The following is a 20,379-nucleotide window of genomic DNA, read 5'->3' on the forward strand; positions in this document are numbered from 1 at the left end:
TGTGTGTGTGTGTGTGTATGTGCCGTGCCGTGCCGTTGTTTATTTATCCAAGCTTCTTCGCCAGTCTCCGGCAGACCGGGCCCGGTTTATTGGTGTGGATGAAAAGGAAAACTGTTCTTGAAGTTCTTACCATACCAATGTGTACCGTCGTTTTTCCACGCTTCCCCGCACGCATCCGCAAAAATCGCATCGGCTTTTCTTCTCCGTTGCTACACTGTGAAAAGTTCGTCTTGAGCAGGGAACAGTCGGCGGTCGGCGATACGACTTGTTTGATTGGAGCTGACTTTGGATGGTTTTTGTTTGTGTATGCTAATGTTTGTCCGTTCCCACGGAATAATTCACGGAACCCGATCATCCTTCCTCGGCGAGACTACGGAACCGATCTCATTATTCGGGAGCAACATGCCTCTCGTGAGTTGAAGGAAGCTTTGGAAGAGGTTGATCACGACGTTCTGATGACCGAGCTTGGCGGCTGCTGGGAGCGTTTGGTACGTTCCGTGAAGAAGGCACTGAATCTGTTCGTGTTCACCAAGCGCCCTACGGATGAAGTAATGCTGTCAACGTTCACGGAGATCGAACTCATCCTTAATTCGAGACCACTTACCTACGTGCCCCTGAACGACGAACTGGCTGACCCTATAACATCTAATCACTCTCCTCCTTGGGAGCTCTGATGGAAGCAAACCACCGGCAGTTTTCTGTGATAGCCCTGTGTTATGTCCTTGGGTGCGTTTCGGATAAACGGCTTGAACACTGATACGACACAACATGAAATACACTTTAAAACTTAAACGAACATTTATTACACGTTAAAACCCGCTTGCCCGACTTTGGCTGTTAACCCGTTGCTCGCTATCGACACACTGTCCCCGAGCGACGCAGGACACGTCAGCTGTTCGCTGTGACCCGCGTTGACCTCTCTTACGCACCTGACACGCACACCTCCGCATGTTGTCGCGCGACGCGAGCAACCCGGAGAGCCATGTCGTGCGACATCCATCTGCGTACGCAACATCTCCCCCTTCAAGATAGCTGATACCCGTTGAACCATCGCGGAACTCTTCTAATCCTCGAAGAGCGGCGAGGTGGAGGTACCGGCTCTGCTTCCTGATGATCACCGCTTCGTTGACATTCAGCAGGAGGCGGCGAGGATATCGTTTGCTGTTGTAATGGAATCTTCGACGCAGTTTGTAACGGCACTGTTTGTGATGACGATGAGTTAGCCGATATCCAAGTCGCAGATGATGATGGTGATGACGAAGACGAAGACGATGATGATGATGGCGATGACGAAGACGATGACGCAGACGATGATGGTGATGTCGAAGACGATGATGGTGATAACGAAGACGATGACAATGATGACGGTGATGACGAAGACGATGACAATGACGTAGACGATGATGACGATGACGAAGACGATGACACAGATGGTGATGACGATGACGAAGACGATGACACAGATGGTGATGACGATGACGATAAACTCCAGGAATCCAGCAGGACATCCAATGGTAAGCGATGATCGCTGTCCACCAACCCACGATCACGAGCGATAACCCTTCGACGCAACTGATTAACATGGCTTCTAAAAACTCGTTGGTTATCGCTTTTGACTAGATACATTACACTCCCACATCTTTTAACAACAACTGCCGGAACCCAGATCCACGTATTACGCCTATACACCTTTGCGTACACCATGTCGTTCGGTTCAAAACTTCTTGCGCGTTCAGCAGACTGTTGAGGCATCTTCGTCGGAGGGCGCAGCAGTTCGAAGCTTGTTCGCAGGACTCTTCCGAACATCTTTTCTGCCGGTGTTTTCCTGTCTTCTAGCTGCGCGTTTGGAGTCGTCCTGTATGTAAGGAGAAATATGTCTATGGCTTCCCGCAATGTGGTTCCTCCCTGCTTTATTTTCACCAGAGCTCTTTTAAATGTGTCGACAAATCGCTCAGCCTGCCCATTTGACTGAGGATGAAAAGCAGCTGTCCTTTTGTGATCCACCCCGTTCGCCTTGCAGAACTCTTGGAATGCTTCGCTGGTGAATTGAGTTCCGTTATCCGTGACCAAGGTGGTCGGCATTCCGAATCTAGCGAATAGACCACGCAGGATAGCAACCGTTGTCGACGTCGTGATACTTGTTGTTCTTATGATCTCCGGCCATTTAGTACAAGCGTCGACTACTATTAGGAAATAGTCCCCGTCGATAGGACCCGCATAGTCGATGTGTACTCTCTCCCACGGCAAAGTTGACTTGACCCATGGCACTGGGTTCTCATGTGGCGGCGACTTGGCTGCTGCTGCGCATGCTGAACAGGCACCAACGCATTCAGCTATCTCCTGATCCATGGACGGCCAATACACGTAACTGCGGGCAAGTGCCTTCATCCGTTGCACACCTGGATGCCCGCGATGGAACTGCTCCAAACATCTCTCCCGCAGCCTTCTCGGTATGACTAGTCTTTCTCCAAACAAAATACTTCCGTCTACCGTTGACAACGACTCTCTCCTGTGGTAGTAACGAGCCAACTCCTGTCCCAGAACTGAAAGCTGCGGCCACCCTCGTTGAATGTAGCGATAAACACTACGCAATACGCTGTCTGCTTGGGTGTGTGATACGACGTCCTGGAAGTTTAGCGGAAGCGAGCTTAATGAATTTACAGCGACCGATCGTACATCCTTTTCCAACTCAATGGTCGCTACGACGTATTCTTCTTCCGGCTGAGATCGCGTTCTGATGAGCCTAGACAGTAGATCAGCATTTCCAAAATTATCGGTGCGGATGTATTCGATATCAAAATCATAAAGTTGCAGAATAAGGGCAAAACGTTGTAATCTGTTTGCAGTATAAATGGGTATACCCTTTTTCGATCCAAAAATCTGCAAGAGTGGTCGGTGATCAGTCTGCAACTTAAAATGCCGGCCATACAACATTTTATGAAATTTTGTTACCGCGAAAATGATTGCAAGACCTTCGCGGTCTATCTGGCTGTAGTTCATCTCTGTCTCGGTGAGCGCTCTTGATGCGTGCTGAACCACTTTTACTGTACCGTCGCGGAATTTGTGGCTTATTGTGGCTCCTAAACCCACTGATGATGCATCAGCTGAGACGATGATGTCTGCTTTCGGGTCATAATGGGTGAGCAAAAGGTCTGATGAGAGTATCTCCTTGAATTTTTGAAAACTTTCTGCACATTGTTTCGTCCAACGAAACTGCTCGCCGTGCTTGAGGAGGCTATCCAATGGGTATCTGAGATCTCTCATTCTCGGCACAAACTTGCTGTAGTAGTTGATAGCTCCTACAAATGAACGTACTTCTGACGTGTTTACAGGTGGTGACATGTTAACAATTGCCTCGATCTTCTTTGGGTCTGGGCGTATGCCGTTTCCATCAATAATGTGCCCAAGATACCGGATCTGCTTCATGCCAAAAATGCATTTGTCTGCTCGTATCGTGAATCCGTACTCTCTAATGCGACTTAAAACCTCTCTAACATTTGCGTCGTGCTCTTCTTGTGTCAGACCACCGATGATTAAATCATCCATATAGCCACATACTTTGCTCATGCCCGCTAACATGGTATCAATCAGTTGCTGGAATACTGCAGGTGCTATTTTAATTCCAGGCGGGAGTCGATTGTACTGATAAAGGCCTCGATGAGTGTTTATGGTAAGCAATGGCCTAAACTTTTCTTCTACCTGCACCTGAGTAAAAGCATCCGTGAGGTCAATCGTTGTAAAAATCTTGCTATGTGCCAACTTGGTAAAAATATCTTCCGGGATGGGTAGTGGGTATTCATGCGGTTGCAAAGCCTGATTTAATCCAGTAGAATAATCTCCGCATATTCGAATCTTTCCATTTGCTTTTCTTACGATCACAACGGGCGCTGCCCAGTCAGCATAGTTAACCGGCGTAATTACTCCATTTGCTTCCAGCCTATCCAGTTCCTTTTCTACTATCTCTCTCATCGCATAGGCTACTGGTCTCTTCGGGCGGAATACGGGCCGAACTCCTTCCTTTAACCGTAACGGCACCTGTGCTTTCGTACACAACCCCGATTCGCCAAAACTTCCGGATACATTCTTTCAAAAACCGATGACGACGCTCTTGCTGCTGTTGTGACTACGTTGTTACAGAAAACGCTCATTGGAACAGACTCTAGCTCAAAAAGATCAATCACATCTGTCCCCAACAGCTGCACATCCACCATTGCCACACGAACAGTCGCCATTCGTTTCACGTTCCGGATCACGAGAGGTGCAGAAAATTCTCCTATCAGTTGGAACTGTGAGCCTGATGCTGTAAGCGCTTTCACTGTTGGATGCCTGAGCGGTGGCTTTCCTAGCTGCTGCCACGTATGCTGGCCTATGACGGTGATGTCTGATGCTGTATCCAACTGTAAACGCACTGGCTTTCCGTTCACTGAAACTGTGACGTATTTCCTTCTACTTGTCACAACGCATGCATTCACTCGAACCACTTTTACGGCTGATCTTCTGTAATTATTCTTTTGCTGGTACCCTCTGTTACGGCAAAAACCATCCTTATGTCCTATTCTGCCGCATTGCCTGCATTTGTGAGTTTTATATGCACACTCGCGTACCCAATGCTGCGTACCGCAAAGCCAGCATGGGTTTTTGGGCTTATCACCAGATGGACCTGAGCCATTTTGAAAGCGTGGTGCGCCATGCTCTTTCGGCGGCATATTTCGTTTTGACGGCCATTTTGTTAACGCTGCTACTCTTTTGTTCTCATCTGCTATCATTGTGCTGTCGGCGTGCACGTTAATAATCATCTGGCATTCCGACGCCAACTGTTCCAATGTGATTTCGCTGTTTTTCTCGATTCTGTTTAGCAGCCTGGTACGAAATTCAATGTCACGCTCACTTTTAAGACCACACACGAAAACTAATGCTTTTAGCTGGTTCTCCGACAACGCCTTCAGCTCAAAATCTTCACAAGCACGATTCACTCGACACGCGTAAGCCATTATATCTTCCGTACGAGCTTTTTCAATCCTTAAACATTTGTATCGCTTGCTCAGAACCGTCTCTTTTGGGCCAAAAAGCGTCTTTAGTTTACTCACTGTGTCTTTGAAAGAAAAATCGCGAGGATGCTGCGGGAGCACAAAATTCGAATACCGCTCATGCTCTGCTGTGCCCAACTTCCGCAAAAGCATTCTGACTTTCGCTGCGTCGTCAACGTGCGCTGCATCTTTAACAAAAAGCTCCTCGTATCTAGCATACCAAGCGGCGAACGTTTTGTGCTCATCTGGTTCGTACACATATTCTGTTACTGACCTTGCTATGAAGTTTTGAGTTGATTCCGCCGGTGCTTCGGCATTGTGGCTCGGTGGTGCATTTCGCCTCATGAGCTGCATCACTAGCTCCTGTTGCTGGGCCATCTGTTGCTGCATCAGCTGCATCATATGTAATAGCGCAGCGTTGTCGTTCGAGTCGGGGGCGGCATTAACTGGCTGAAAAATAGGAGCACCGTTGTAATTATTTGCTACACTTGGCGGTGCTTGCCTTGGATTAGAAAGACGCCTGGGATCTTCTTCTACGGTGAAATCCATATGGTTCGGTTCCATTTCGGTTTGGCGTTCTCAATGGCGGATTCTGCTTGGGACGCGGCGTCGCTTCGCTTCGATGAAATGCGATGGTGGCTCGAATTGATGCGTGTTGCTGGGTTTGGACGTTCCGTTTCCTCGTCGCCAGTTGTTATGTCCTTGGGTGCGTTTCGGATAAACGGCTTGAACACTGATACGACACAACATGAAATACACTTTAAAACTTAAACGAACATTTATTACACGTTAAAACCCGCTTGCCCGACTTTGGCTGTTAACCCGTTGCTCGCTATCGACACACTGTCCCCGAGCGACGCAGGACACGTCAGCTGTTCGCTGTGACCCGCGTTGACCTCTCTTACGCACCTGACACGCACACCCCGCATGACAGAGAGTAACTCATTTTGATGCCTCTCGCTACCCCTGACCCACACTTTCGAGCGATCGCGCAACTTACTCGCACTCCGCCATCCCACTTCATGCCTGAACGCTTCCACCAGTAGTGTGTTTGCCGAATTTTCTTCCTGAGCATAAGCTACCCTCACACTCCACCTCGATACTACCTTCCCTCTCTATTCCGGAACGCTCGTTCCGTTGAGGTGTTCGAAAAATTTCGCCTTGCGCTCGGCTCACACTCTCGCACTCTCACATAGTCCACCACTCTACGCTACTCCTGAATGCTCTCTCGTTCTATGTGTTGGAAATTCACACTTGTGATAGAATGTTTACCAACATTAGGAAAGAAACTATGGGCGGATAATTGGCGAAATTTGGTAAAATGAATAAAACTGTTGAAGTCAAGTTAAGAATATTAACGATCAAAATCAATGAATAAAATTTTATAGATTATTCCAAAATATGAAATAAACCGTTTGATTCGTTGTTGTCATCTACTTCTGACAGATATGAATTCAGAAAAAATCTGCACGAATTTTTATGACGGTTTATTCGAGCTATCCTATAGTGACATTTATGGTTGGCTCGCTTGCTTGAAGATCCATTTTGACAGATCGCAGGTAGATAAACAGTTTTCAACTTGGCTTGGCTTGGTGCGCATGAAAGTGGATTATAAAGCTTAAAATTTTATATTTTAAATACAAATATCATTCTTTTATAGTGTTTTTGGTGAAATAAACTTTAGCGTGTGGCTATTGAACGAGTTTAAGTGTATTCGCATGCGCGAAAGTGTTTGATCGTACTAGTGCAGTGAACCAAATAGTCGGTAGGTACCCAACCTAATGAAATTGTGTATAGTTTTTCACTAAAATGTTTCTATTTCTACTTGGTACAACCGTGAAGTGGAAAAAAGCAATGGCTTCGAAAAAAATGCGGACTGATGGAAGCTTGTTCAAAAAACGCCGTCAGTACATGGAACAGTTAGAACGTGAATGGCAAGCGGAGCAGCAAGCCAATCTTCCGGGGCCAAGCGTTGTATCCAGTGTACAAAGGCCGGAGCTGGATGCTAACACTACTGGTAAGCACGTGTAAATACTACATTAAATATGATAAAAATGACGTGTAATTTGTGTTTATTTTGCAGTTGAAACATTGCACGCTGCAACAGGTCAAAGCGTTTCGGGCAATCACACCGAGAAGATCACTATAAATTCTTCGGGAGGTGTAGCAGGTGATGAAAGAGGCGTTCAGTATAGTTCCGTGGATCAGGAAGCCGATATGGATTTCGACGTGCACGAGGACAACGATTGTCAGGACGATGTAGAAGATATATACATGGAGAGCGACACCACCTATAGTTTCTTCGATAACATAACGCTGGCAGAAGGGCTTCGTTATATTGCCGTCACGAAGAATTTATCGCGGTCAACCGTCAACATGATACTGGCCCTACTTCGAAGAAAACTAAATGTGTTGCTGCCAACGGATTCGCGCACCTTGCTGAAAACGCCTTCCCAAGTCGGTTTGGAAATTCAACCAATCTCGGGAGGGCAATATTGGTACAGGGGAATCGAAACAGCGTTAAGAAACTATTTTCAGTAAGTACACATAGGTTCACTTTGTCATAAGATTTAAGTTCTTTTTTATTAATATTTTCTTTTTTTCAGGGACAATATCCCACCTGTTAATCAATTATCCTTTCAGATTTCCATCGACGGATTACCGCTTCATAATAGTTCGGCAAGGCAACTATGGCCAATTCTTATGAAGGTTGAGGAACTGCCAGAAGCCCCGGTAATGTTAGTTGGGGCATATTGCGGATACACCAAGCCGGACAACATCGAGCAGTATTTGCGGCCACTCGTGACGGAAATAAATGAACTGCATGAGAGAGGTTTGATGTTCGGCGATAAAATGGTGCATACTAAACTACGCATGTTTGTCGCGGATTCACCTGCTCGCTGTTTTGTCAACGGTAAGTATTCAAATATGTGTTTAGCATGCGCACCTTATAATAATTTTGCAAGACAATATGGTAATATCGGCGATTATATTTCATTCTAGCTACCATTAGCTTCGTTGGAAAACATAGCTGCCTGAAATGTTCCTGCGTTGGAGTGCACGAAGCGAACAAGGTAATTTTTGTTGATGTGGATGCTGAGTTGCGTACAGATGAAGGGTTCAGGAACAGGGTAGATAGAGAGCACCATAAAAGTTGGCGATCACCGTTAGAAGATATTAGCTGTTTTGATTTGATCAAAGATTCAATTGTAGCAGAACGTTTACATTTATTAGATATCGGGGTAACAAAAAAGATAGCAAGAGGTTTAGTAGAGCACAATTTTTTTGATTTTGGAAGATGGACAGCCCAACAACACGAAAACGTGTCTGATTTTCTAATTTCAACACAGCTTCCGGTAGAAATCAATAGAAGATTACGGCACGTTAAGTTTATTAGGTATTGGAAGGCAACAGAATTCCGCACGTTTCTCCATTACGTTAGCATAATTGTGTTTAAAGATTTTATGTGGGAAGAGGCTTTTAATCATTTCCTGCTCTATTTCTCTGCAATAACCATTTTCTCCAGTACAAAACACCATCATCTTTGGGCGCTTGCTAAAAAGATGTTGTATAAATTTGTAAAAGATTTTGCCAATTTTTATGGTCGTAGTAACTTAACCAGTAATGTCCACAACCTTATACACATTTATGATGACGTTGATAGGTTTGGTCCCTTAGATAAAATTTCAGCTTATGTTTTTGAAAACCATTTGCAATTTATTAAACGTTGCATTAGATCAGGCAATAGATGTTTAGAGCAGGTTATAACGAGAGGTAGAGAGTTTGAAAATATTAAGAGGGCTTATCATATAATAACACCAACCTATCCTAAGTTGTTGGCTAACGGCTCCGGCTTGCAAGTAAGAGATGATTTTTGTCTTACGGCCAATTTTAAAAACCAATGGTTCCTTAGTCATGAAAACTGTATTGTACAGTTTTTAGAAGCTAAGGAATCAGCTTCATCATCATCATCGTCATCATCATCATCATCATCCTTTACAATAGTTGGTTTGCAATATGAATGCTGCGAAGAAATGTATAAAGTTTCGGTAGAGGGGGACACTACCTCTCCTGTCGAATTATCGTCCACTGCTTTATATATTTATAAAGTAAGAAATAACACTCCTCGCCGCAGAGTGGAGCTGCCCCATCAAACGATTAAATGCAAATTAGTTGCTATACGTTTACCATCCCAATCGCTTGCCCGCCGCCCTGTTCAACCAACAATTCCTTCGACTACTACGGTATTTTTCCCCCTCCTTCATACTTTTTAGTTTTTGTAGCAAGACTTTGATATTTTTAAACATGTAAATTAATGTTTTTACTTCTTTTTTAGAGCAAGGATATACAATATCTTGTGTACCGCATAGGTAAGCTGAATAAAGTAATAAGTATTTTAAATATATCTAATTCTTTCAATGTCTTTTTTCAGGTGGAACGTGGATAACAACGTTTAGAAAAATAGATTTTAATGTATAATATAGTTTGCTTGATTTAATAACTAACACGTAAATTAAGTAAGATTTAATTTACTAATCACATTAACCTCTCTTAGTTAATTGCAAACTTAAATCACATGATGATAACAGTGATTAGCTAAGAAAAAATAATAACGATAATGCACAGATTTCAGACAATAGCATGTTAATTGTGGGCTCTTCATGTTTTTCTAATCATTCCCACGTTACTTCATAGATTATGTATCCGTTCAATAGTCAAATCTGTGCATGGGAAAGAGGTGGGACATTTTTGTCATCATTTGATTTATCTTTTAGAATATTGATTTTAGAAATCTTTAAAACCTTTCACTGTTGTTCGTTTGAATTCGCATTACAATCGTACATGTAAAATGGTTAACCTCATCATTCATTTCAAATTAAAAACAAAATACATTCAACAATACTAAAAACATATTACACCCTAATATAAGAGCAATGGTGAAAGATTTTGGTTGGTATTAAATTTTATTACAAACACAAACAATATTTCATATCAACTCACGATTCAGTTTTAATTTAACTAAAATTCATAAAATTCAATTATAATTCATTAACAACTTAACATTAATTCATTTTAAAATTCATACTAGTACTTTGTAAATTCATTGTTGCTATTGTTACAACTAACATTAGATGTTTTCTTACTTAGTATTTTCTTTGTTGGCTTTTGAACGGTTACGTGCAATTGATTGTATTTTTTGTTTCATTGCAACGCGGCTTGCCGCATTTTTTAATTTCATTTTTATGAAATCAGAAACAATTTTAGCATCGATTACCTTTGGACTCGTAACAGAAGCAACTTCCTGAAACAGCCGTAAAATGTTGGTCTTATCATAAAACGGAATTTTTGGATTAGGCCGGCCATCCCCACTCCAACTGCATTTTGTCAAAAACATTTGACAAAACAATGCGTACAATAACTCGTGTAACCTCTGCTTGTAGAAGGTAACTAAAATTGCACTACACATTCGCGTTTTTACCTCGTCAAAAAACTCCGCACATGACAACTTTTCATTGAAACGCTTCATATCTTCTTCCGACGTTATTTTTTCCATTACAGATCCAGTATCGATGTTTGATGACGACGGCGCCGGTACTACCAAGTTATCAATAAGATGATCTAGTTGGCATTTCATAGTGACCACTGCACTCATTGTTTTGGATACGTTTTTCGTATTTTCATCCAACTTTAGCTGCATGTGGTTTAATGTCATCAAAATTCGGTCCAACTTTTCTTCGACAGACGCTGATCGATTAGCGGCTGGTTGTTCGCTACCCTGGTTTGCCATCGCTGCTGATTGTGCTACGGTTGAAATACTCGCTAATTATCATTTATTGTTCACACACGTTCGTTTTTCATAACTATTATACCTTTTCTAATAATTTCAGTAAAAATTTCACTGCTGGTTAAACGCTATCAATATTTTGTTTTGATCGACCAGCTGCTGTAAACATACTGAATAAAACATTTGATTGCATCGCAAATTGCTCCTTGCAACTAGGTTTCTAAGAATTGTTCTTTTATATCCATAACAGCTGTGCTTGGAGCGGGGAGCATCCAATACAGCGAAAGAAAAGAAAAAGAGAGCATTAGAATATGGTGAGAACGAGTGCTGAGTACGCTCGCCGCTCACGCCCGGTCACTCAAGAAGGCTGAAACTCGAATGACTTTCAGCCCGAGTTTCAGCTTGCATGTTGCGCGACATCCTGTCAAGCGGGACCTCCGCATGTTGTCGCGCGACGCGAGCAACCCGGAGAGCCATGTCGTGCGACATCCATCTGCGTACGCAACACCCTGCTACAATCCGGTCGTCGTGGCGAATGGCGCAGCATTCAGCAGATTTATTCTGGAAGAAATGGTTAGCAGAATACTTACCCACACTTACCCGACGAACCAAGTGGTTCGAACCAGTCAAGTTAGGCAAGCCACGGTACAAACGAGCAGTGGAACTTACGTTAGAACCGCGCACAAATTAGCAGTCTTAGATGTATCAGCTTAGTAGAAAACCGCATGGCAAGAGTCGAATACAGAATATAGAGAAAGTGAAAAACTGCAAACAAACAAACAAACAAACACACACCCACAAAGCAACTGACAGAAGATGGGAAGTGAAGCCACGGTTTGTACAATCGCGAAAGAGAGGTGTGTCATCACGAAGATCGGGTTTATAAAGTCGCTAAAGAGAGGTTGCGTCATCACGAAGAGCGTATTTTGCATTGAGGTGTTTATTATCGCCTAACAAACATATTTAACCGTGGCGCACTTGGGGGGACAATGTTGGAAACTTGATAGGGTTCCCAACGGTCTGTCAGTTGGGTCGGTCAAAAATTCAACCGCGTTTCAACACCGGTGTCTTCAGGAGAGCGTTCCAGCACTATATTGATTCCCGGACCACTTCCCGGACGAGTGGCGGGATCGGGAGCTGCAACAAACGGACAGTAGTTAAGAACGTGTGGCAGTATTTGGCTGAATTTGCGAAAGTGAACGGTATGTGCGCTCTTACCCGATGCCCAAATCCTTGTTTCGTACATCGTCAAACGACGGCTAGATGTTCCGTTCCTGTGCGTTCCTGCGACGGAGCAAAAAAAAACATCACCGTGAGTATAATCAAGCACATCCGTTGGTGTCCGGAACACTTTGGTTGATGTTATTACCGTCATCGTTAGCGGAATGCGAAACTACTCACCCAACGTATGCACTGGACGTACCGCGCATTCAGCATCCAGAAGTATCGTCTAGCAGAAGAGCGTGTGAAACAACAAGTACAGCACACTGCCTCCCCGCCAGACCGGCAGACATCCACGCGCACGAAACACTCTCCATCACGCGATGGCCACTTGCACAGGCATCTCAGGCAGTCCTGGATGCTGGAGAGACTCAGCACACGCGCGTTGGTAAGCCTGGCAGGATGTGCACAGCAAACACAAATCACTCGCGCGAGCTTTCTTTCGTGTATTCGGTAACTGGATCGAGCGGAGGTAACAGGATGCCCCCGAATTCTGTCCGGGGGGCAGGCCGCCCGCCTGTGGTGTTTTCAACGCCGAAAGACGTCGAATTAACGTCGAGCATACACTTTCAAACACTGTGTGTAACGGGCGAATGCGAGGCCGGCACACGGAACACGAAACACTAAATTGAAAACATGAGAAACACGGCAAATCTCTGTTTGCCTACTAGACGACATTAGATAATGACAGTGTGAATTGAAAACACATCTCAGCACACATTGGAAACCATCCATAGGAATAATTAATAAGTAAAAGTCAGGCATGCGTTGAAACCATTATTTAGCAAGCTGAAGTGTGCAACAGACGCTTTTTCCACTGTGTCTCATCTCAGCACCATATTTCATCGAAAATGGCCAGCCGTAAGATCGGAAACCGTCGTAATGATACGTCGTTGCACCTGGAGCAACTGACGTGTGAACTGAAGAACAAACTGAACGAACTGCCGCGAGTGAGCAACGTGACATCAGATGACAACGGACCATGCACAGTGGCAGATTTAAGGGCTTGGGAGTACAAGAATTTCGTTTTTATGCCGGACGACATGAAGCGTTTTTACCTGTCGACCGATGGGATGCACACGAGCTGGACTTACAATTATTCGAAGCGCGCAAAATTACGTGTAGGCCACCTCTACATACCTAAATTGACGCAAATCCAGAACCTCGAACTGAAAGGACCGGGAACTGTGTTCGAGCTCGACCGCATAGGTGACAGGGGTTTTGTTTTACTGGTGTACAAGACAAATGTTACAACCCGTCCGGAAATTTATTTGTTGGAAGTGGGATCGTGGAAGTGGACACTGTTGGCGGACTCCTTTACGACCTACTTACGCATGAGCATCGAGCATCTTGGGCTACCATGTTGGCAGCTAGCCTTTGCCAGCTGTCGCCTGCCAGGGTGGGCTGAACAGCTGTTTTTGGTGCTGGCTCCACATTTGCTGTTGGACTATGACGAAATGCTAGGAGCGAAGAGCGCGCCGGTATACCAACGAGCGCAGCACCCGCTCAATGTGCTAGATCCGGCTAGATTTTGGACCACGGTACGACGCATGCGCTCGGCACATAAATAGCCAACGACCAACGAGAACGAGAACGAGGTGGCCATTACGGAGGATTACTTTACCATTACGATAGACCATTACGCATTTAAAATAATCAATAAATAGCCACTGCACGGCCACTGTTTCAATTACATAGAAATGTAGTTTTATTTCTATCTAAAGCTAGCTTTGGTTTCCTCCCATTCGCATTCCCATTCCGCATTCCAGGGACCAGCTTTGCCCGTGAACAACACAACACACATGGTTTGGTCTGATAATTGTACACAGTTTTGCGATTGTATCGAAGGATCGAATAAAATTGCTTCACAAACTTCACCAACCACCCCCAACCCAGAAGCGGGTTCCTTGACTGGGTTTTACCCGTAGCAGCAGTATATGGGCACCTGGGCAATACACAGTGCCGGACAGACAGCACTGCGCAACGAACACAACTTACACATCACGCACACACACACACACATCATTTGTTTATTTACACCCGTACAAATCATTACCTTGCACCGTTCGATATTCAGATATTGTGCGAGAAGCGACCGCGTTGCCGGGCCAGTATGAATGCGGTGCGTTTATAGTGCAGTGCTGGGTACGCGCGTGTTTGGCGCACTACTGTGAGGCGAAACTAACAACGACGCCGGTGATTCGCGATGCTGGGAAAAGGTGCGCCAGTGGGAATGATGGCTTGTACAGCGCGCACAGCTGCCAGTACTGCTCGCCGCCTGAGAAGGGCCCGATCAACGCGGCCAGCTTTGTATGGGCGTGCGTCTATGCGGCAGTGCTGAAAATTGGTGATTTTTTCACAACTACCCCCACGGGGGACTAAAAACGACGGCGGCGGTGGCAAAAGGAGTGCCAATGGGAGTGATCTGGTTGTTTGTACAACGCGTACGTCGGTGCCATCACTGGTGCCGGTACAATAATATTACAATGTGCATGTTCATAGGCGACGACATAGTTTAAAAAAAAAAATGATGACACTTAACGTCTGAAACCGTCGTCGTTGGTCTAAATAAACGCGTCCTCGAGGCGAAAAGGCGCGCACGCATTAAACGTCGGGTAAAAGGTCGGCCACACATTATGCTTAAGCGACTGGAAAACAGAAACTCCACATAAAAAAAAAAAAAACAAAACGAAAGTTTCCAAAAGCTTTCCAAAATGTGCTCAGCTGGCTACATTCGGACCACAGACGATATAATCAGTTCGTGGCGTTTCGCGTAGGTGAGCTGCTTGAAAGCACTGATCCTAGTCAATGGCGCTGGATACCAACGAAGATGAACGTGGCTGACGATGGGACGAAATGAGCTAAGACGCCGGACCTATCGGCACAAGGGCGATGGTTTAGGGGACCGCCGTTTCTCTGTGAACCGGAAAATGCGTGGCCTGCACGCGTCGACCCCGAGAAAGATACGTCGGAAGAACTTCGAAAGATCGTCCATCACCACCAAATTACAGAACCGCTCATCGTTCTCGACCGGTGAATGAATGAATTATTGGCATGAACTTGCTACTCTTGCTCATGAGGTTCAATATATCAAGTGAATAAGGTGGATGAACATGATAATGTAGTTTATGAAGATGGAAAAACTAGTTCTAGAAATTTTCCTCTGGCTATTTGAAAAAAATAGTCGAACTCTTACGAGTAACAATATTTACTGCAGGAAGAAAACAGTGTTCCACGACATTTACTGTCTTTTGTGATACTCACATGATCAGGACTTTTTGAAATATTAATTGTTGTCTACAAAGAAAGCTTCCCAGTTTTTTTTTCATCCACAAAACTTTACTCTCAATGGAACGTATTGTAACACCATCACCAGACAGTACAAAATGTATTTTTACCATATTTATTTAGTCCACAATCGCGCTGAAACTTTCACCAAATTTCACCTAACTGTCCCTTCCGAAACTAATAGCAGACCCTACCTTAGCAAATCCTTTCCCTTCCCTTCAACTTATCCCGAAGAATCTCATCAGGAAAAAAAAGACCGACGACGCCTGCTAAAAGACGCCAGGGCCTTACGGTTACGGGGCGCTGTAATAAATTCGCGTACACGGTAGGCAACAGGAACACACACGGCAAGGCACGGGCCAGACGGGTCAGGCAGTCGTCGTTGCTAAAAATCGTCGTTGGGCTAAAAATAAGCGGATCGCAATCGCAAACTTCTCTCCGGTTGTCCTCACTCCCTCCAAATGCGTCCCTTTCCTGTTCACCCGGCCCCAGATTGGATGGTGAAAAATACGAGGAAGGAAAGAAATTCGGTTTCCGTTCGAGTTTTTCAAGAATCAATTTCACCTTCCGCTGCCGTCACAGTCTAATGGATCTCCTTCTTCCCCGCGGGGCGGTTTCCGTTGGGGCCTTTGCAAATGGGAGGCTGTTTCGTGATTCGGTTCCCTTCAACGTTCGCCTTCACCTGCTTTATTGGTCTGCATCCGCATAAATCCGGTTCCGTGATACACTCCATCTCCCGAGCAGAAGAATAGCTCGGGCAGGCAGCATAGTAATAATCAAAATCTCGCTTAAAATTCTTTCGCTCTTTCTTTTCTCCTCTCGCTATTGCTGCTGCTGGCTTTTTTCTCGCTCTCCATGTCCACAAAACATAAGCCAGTGGCGATGAGTGATTTGGGGAGTACTCCCCCAAGGGAGGAGTACGGAAGGCAAAGGAGACCAGTGAAAGGTGCTGGTCGATAATCTCTTACCTTACTGCCTGTTCGCTTTCCCATTGCTTTGACTCTGGCCGTAGAGTTTCGATCCACTAGCCAGACACAGCGATATTATTTATTTGAATTATGTTTCGGAAAACGTCTCTCGGCGTTGGTGTGGAAAATCGATCGAAATTTATCGATCGTTTCGGAAGGGGGGGGGGGGGGGGGACTGTGGTGCTGGTTTTTTGGGGTTTCGATCGTTGATTCGATCACCCGTCTAGCGCTATCGAGGTCAGTTTTCCACCATTTGTTTGAAAGGTTTTTCTTGGAGAGGGCCATTAAAATTCTCATGCTTCGCCAAGACAGCAAAAGTTGAAGCGAGCTCGTATTGTTTGCCCTACCCCACACCAGGGAATGTGGCGAATCCATCGACATTTACATGTTAAAAAAAATCGAAACAAATAGGAAAAAATACCCCCGCAAGCTAAACGGAAACAAATCCTTCGCAGAAACGGCGTGTGGGACAGCTATGGATGGAAGCGATTTGAAGGAATGAATGCAATGCCCTCTGCGGACAGTAGTCCGGATTCGGAACCTTCGGCGAAAAGGGAAACTCGACTCCCGGGGGCCGCTAGGAAAACACACGAACCAAGTACATGTGTGTGTGTGTGTGTGTGTGTGTGTGTGTGTGTGTGTGTGTGTGTGTGTTTGTGTGTGTGTGTGTGTGTGTGTGTGTGTGTGTGTATGTGCCGTGCCGTGCCGTTGTTTATTTATCCAAGCTTCTTCGCCAGTCTCCGGCAGACCGGGCCCGGTTTATTGGTGTGGATGAAAAGGAAAACTGTTCTTGAAGTTCTTACCATACCAATGTGTACCGTCGTTTTTCCACGCTTCCCCGCACGCATCCGCAAAAATCGCATCGGCTTTTCTTCTCCGTTGCTACACTGTGAAAAGTTCGTCTTGAGCAGGGAACAGTCGGCGGTCGGCGATACGACTTGTTTGATTGGAGCTGACTTTGGATGGTTTTTGTTTGTGTATGCTAATGTTTGTCCGTTCCCACGGAATAATTCACGGAACCCGATCATCCTTCCTCGGCGAGACTACGGAACCGATCTCATTATTCGGGAGCAACATGCCTCTCGTGAGTTGAAGGAAGCTTTGGAAGAGGTTGATCACGACGTTCTGATGACCGAGCTTGGCGGCTGCTGGGAGCGTTTGGTACGTTCCGTGAAGAAGGCACTGAATCTGTTCGTGTTCACCAAGCGCCCTACGGATGAAGTAATGCTGTCAACGTTCACGGAGATCGAACTCATCCTTAATTCGAGACCACTTACCTACGTGCCCCTGAACGACGAACTGGCTGACCCTATAACATCTAATCACTCTCCTCCTTGGGAGCTCTGATGGAAGCAAACCACCGGCAGTTTTCTGTGATAGCCCTGTGTTATGTCCTTGGGTGCGTTTCGGATAAACGGCTTGAACACTGATACGACACAACATGAAATACACTTTAAAACTTAAACGAACATTTATTACACGTTAAAACCCGCTTGCCCGACTTTAGCTGTTAACCCGTTGCTCGCTATCGACACACTGTCCCCGAGCGACGCAGGACACGTCAGCTGTTCGCTGTGACCCGCGTTGACCTCTCTTACGCACCTGACACGCACACCTCCGCATGTTGTCGCGCGACGCGAGCAACCCGGAGAGCCATGTCGTGCGACATCCATCTGCGTACGCAACATCTCCCCCTTCAAGATAGCTGATACCCGTTGAACCATCGCGGAACTCTTCTAATCCTCGAAGAGCGGCGAGGTGGAGGTACCGGCTCTGCTTCCTGATGATCACCGCTTCGTTGACATTCAGCAGGAGGCGGCGAGGATATCGTTTGCTGTTGTAATGGAATCTTCGACGCAGTTTGTAACGGCACTGTTTGTGATGACGATGAGTTAGCCGATATCCAAGTCGCAGATGATGATGGTGATGACGAAGACGAAGACGATGATGATGATGGCGATGACGAAGACGATGACGCAGACGATGATGGTGATGTCGAAGACGATGATGGTGATAACGAAGACGATGACAATGATGACGGTGATGACGAAGACGATGACAATGACGTAGACGATGATGACGATGACGAAGACGATGACACAGATGGTGATGACGATGACGAAGACGATGACACAGATGGTGATGACGATGACGATAAACTCCAGGAATCCAGCAGGACATCCAATGGTAAGCGATGATCGCTGTCCACCAACCCACGATCACGAGCGATAACCCTTCGACGCAACTGATTAACATGGCTTCTAAAAACTCGTTGGTTATCGCTTTTGACTAGATACATTACACTCCCACATCTTTTAACAACAACTGCCGGAACCCAGATCCACGTATTACGCCTATACACCTTTGCGTACACCATGTCGTTCGGTTCAAAACTTCTTGCGCGTTCAGCAGACTGTTGAGGCATCTTCGTCGGAGGGCGCAGCAGTTCGAAGCTTGTTCGCAGGACTCTTCCGAACATCTTTTCTGCCGGTGTTTTCCTGTCTTCTAGCTGCGCGTTTGGAGTCGTCCTGTATGTAAGGAGAAATATGTCTATGGCTTCCCGCAATGTGGTTCCTCCCTGCTTTATTTTCACCAGAGCTCTTTTAAATGTGTCGACAAATCGCTCAGCCTGCCCATTTGACTGAGGATGAAAAGCAGCTGTCCTTTTGTGATCCACCCCGTTCGCCTTGCAGAACTCTTGGAATGCTTCGCTGGTGAATTGAGTTCCGTTATCCGTGACCAAGGTGGTCGGCATTCCGAATCTAGCGAATAGACCACGCAGGATAGCAACCGTTGTCGACGTCGTGATACTTGTTGTTCTTATGATCTCCGGCCATTTAGTACAAGCGTCGACTACTATTAGGAAATAGTCCCCGTCGATAGGACCCGCATAGTCGATGTGTACTCTCTCCCACGGCAAAGTTGACTTGACCCATGGCACTGGGTTCTCATGTGGCGGCGACTTGGCTGCTGCTGCGCATGCTGAACAGGCACCAACGCATTCAGCTATCTCCTGATCCATGGACGGCCAATACACGTAACTGCGGGCAAGTGCCTTCATCCGTTGCACACCTGGATGCCCGCGATGGAACTGCTCCAAACATCTCTCCCGCAGCCTTCTCGGTATGACTAGTCTTTCTCCAAACAAAATACTTCCGTCTACCGTTGACAACGACTCTCTCCTGTGGTAGTAACGAGCCAACTCCTGTCCCAGAACTGAAAGCTGCGGCCACCCTCGTTGAATGTAGCGATAAACACTACGCAATACGCTGTCTGCTTGGGTGTGTGATACGACGTCCTGGAAGTTTAGCGGAAGCGAGCTTAATGAATTTACAGCGACCGATCGTACATCCTTTTCCAACTCAATGGTCGCTACGACGTATTCTTCTTCCGGCTGAGATCGCGTTCTGATGAGCCTAGACAGTAGATCAGCATTTCCAAAATTATCGGTGCGGATGTATTCGATATCAAAATCATAAAGTTGCAGAATAAGGGCAAAACGTTGTAATCTGTTTGCAGTATAAATGGGTATACCCTTTTTCGATCCAAAAATCTGCAAGAGTGGTCGGTGATCAGTCTGCAACTTAAAATGCCGGCCATACAACATTTTATGAAATTTTGTTACCGCGAAAATGATTGCAAGACCTTCGCGGTCTATCTGGCTGTAGTTCATCTCTGTCTCGGTGAGCGCTCTTGATGCGTGCTGAACCACTTTTACTGTACCGTCGCGGAATTTGTGGCTTATTGTGGCTCCTAAACCCACTGATGATGCATCAGCTGAGACGATGATGTCTGCTTTCGGGTCATAATGGGTGAGCAAAAGGTCTGATGAGAGTATCTCCTTGAATTTTTGAAAACTTTCTGCACATTGTTTCGTCCAACGAAACTGCTCGCCGTGCTTGAGGAGGCTATCCAATGGGTATCTGAGATCTCTCATTCTCGGCACAAACTTGCTGTAGTAGTTGATAGCTCCTACAAATGAACGTACTTCTGACGTGTTTACAGGTGGTGACATGTTAACAATTGCCTCGATCTTCTTTGGGTCTGGGCGTATGCCGTTTCCATCAATAATGTGCCCAAGATACCGGAT

At 45.6% G+C, this 20,379-nt stretch overlaps 3 protein-coding genes across 11 annotated transcripts; 1 reads left to right on the forward strand and 2 right to left on the reverse strand.

The window, feature by feature from the left end:
* Window positions 1-774: 774 nt before the first annotated feature.
* LOC118516999 (probable glycosidase CRH2) lies at window positions 775-2,889 on the reverse strand. The gene is made up of 2 exons (XM_036062833.1): window positions 1,921-2,889; window positions 775-1,855 (listed from the first exon to the last, which is right to left on the reverse strand). Exons 1-2 carry the CDS (start codon window positions 1,962-1,964, stop codon window positions 1,024-1,026), a joined length of 876 nt encoding a protein of 291 aa, XP_035918726.1. The 5' UTR covers window positions 1,965-2,889; the 3' UTR covers window positions 775-1,023.
* LOC118516998 (probable glycosidase CRH2) lies at window positions 775-19,851 on the reverse strand. Of its 3 annotated transcripts, none has more exons than XR_004908225.1 (3): window positions 17,963-19,851; window positions 11,248-11,305; window positions 775-942 (listed from the first exon to the last, which is right to left on the reverse strand). XR_004908225.1 is itself a non-coding variant. In XM_036062832.1 (2 exons), the coding sequence occupies exons 1-2, from the start codon at window positions 18,924-18,926 to the stop codon at window positions 17,986-17,988; spliced, it is 876 nt and encodes a 291-aa protein (XP_035918725.1). In that variant the 5' UTR covers window positions 18,927-19,851; the 3' UTR covers window positions 17,804-17,985. The 3 variants fall into 3 exon arrangements, 1 of the variants encoding a protein (XP_035918725.1); XR_004908224.1 differs by lacking the exon at window positions 775-942 and adding an exon at window positions 5,782-5,949; XM_036062832.1 differs by lacking the exons at window positions 775-942; window positions 11,248-11,305 and having other exon boundaries at window positions 17,804-18,817; window positions 18,883-19,851.
* LOC118516997 lies at window positions 6,870-11,019 on the forward strand. Of its 7 annotated transcripts, none has more exons than XM_036062825.1 (7): window positions 6,870-7,044; window positions 7,111-7,564; window positions 7,634-7,941; window positions 8,031-9,271; window positions 9,364-9,397; window positions 9,460-10,471; window positions 10,587-11,019. In XM_036062825.1, exons 1-6 carry the CDS (start codon window positions 6,882-6,884, stop codon window positions 9,504-9,506), a joined length of 2,247 nt encoding a protein of 748 aa, XP_035918718.1. In that variant the 5' UTR covers window positions 6,870-6,881; the 3' UTR covers window positions 9,507-10,471; window positions 10,587-11,019. The 7 variants fall into 7 exon arrangements, with proteins under 7 accessions (XP_035918718.1, XP_035918717.1, XP_035918723.1 ...); XM_036062824.1 differs by having other exon boundaries at window positions 10,281-10,471; XM_036062830.1 differs by having other exon boundaries at window positions 8,031-8,101.
* Window positions 19,852-20,379: the final 528 nt, after the last annotated feature.

The sequence above is a fragment of the Anopheles stephensi genome, unplaced genomic scaffold (assembly GCF_013141755.1).
Source record: "Anopheles stephensi strain Indian unplaced genomic scaffold, UCI_ANSTEP_V1.0 ucontig428, whole genome shotgun sequence".
Classification (NCBI taxonomy): Eukaryota; Metazoa; Arthropoda; class Insecta; order Diptera; family Culicidae; genus Anopheles; species Anopheles stephensi.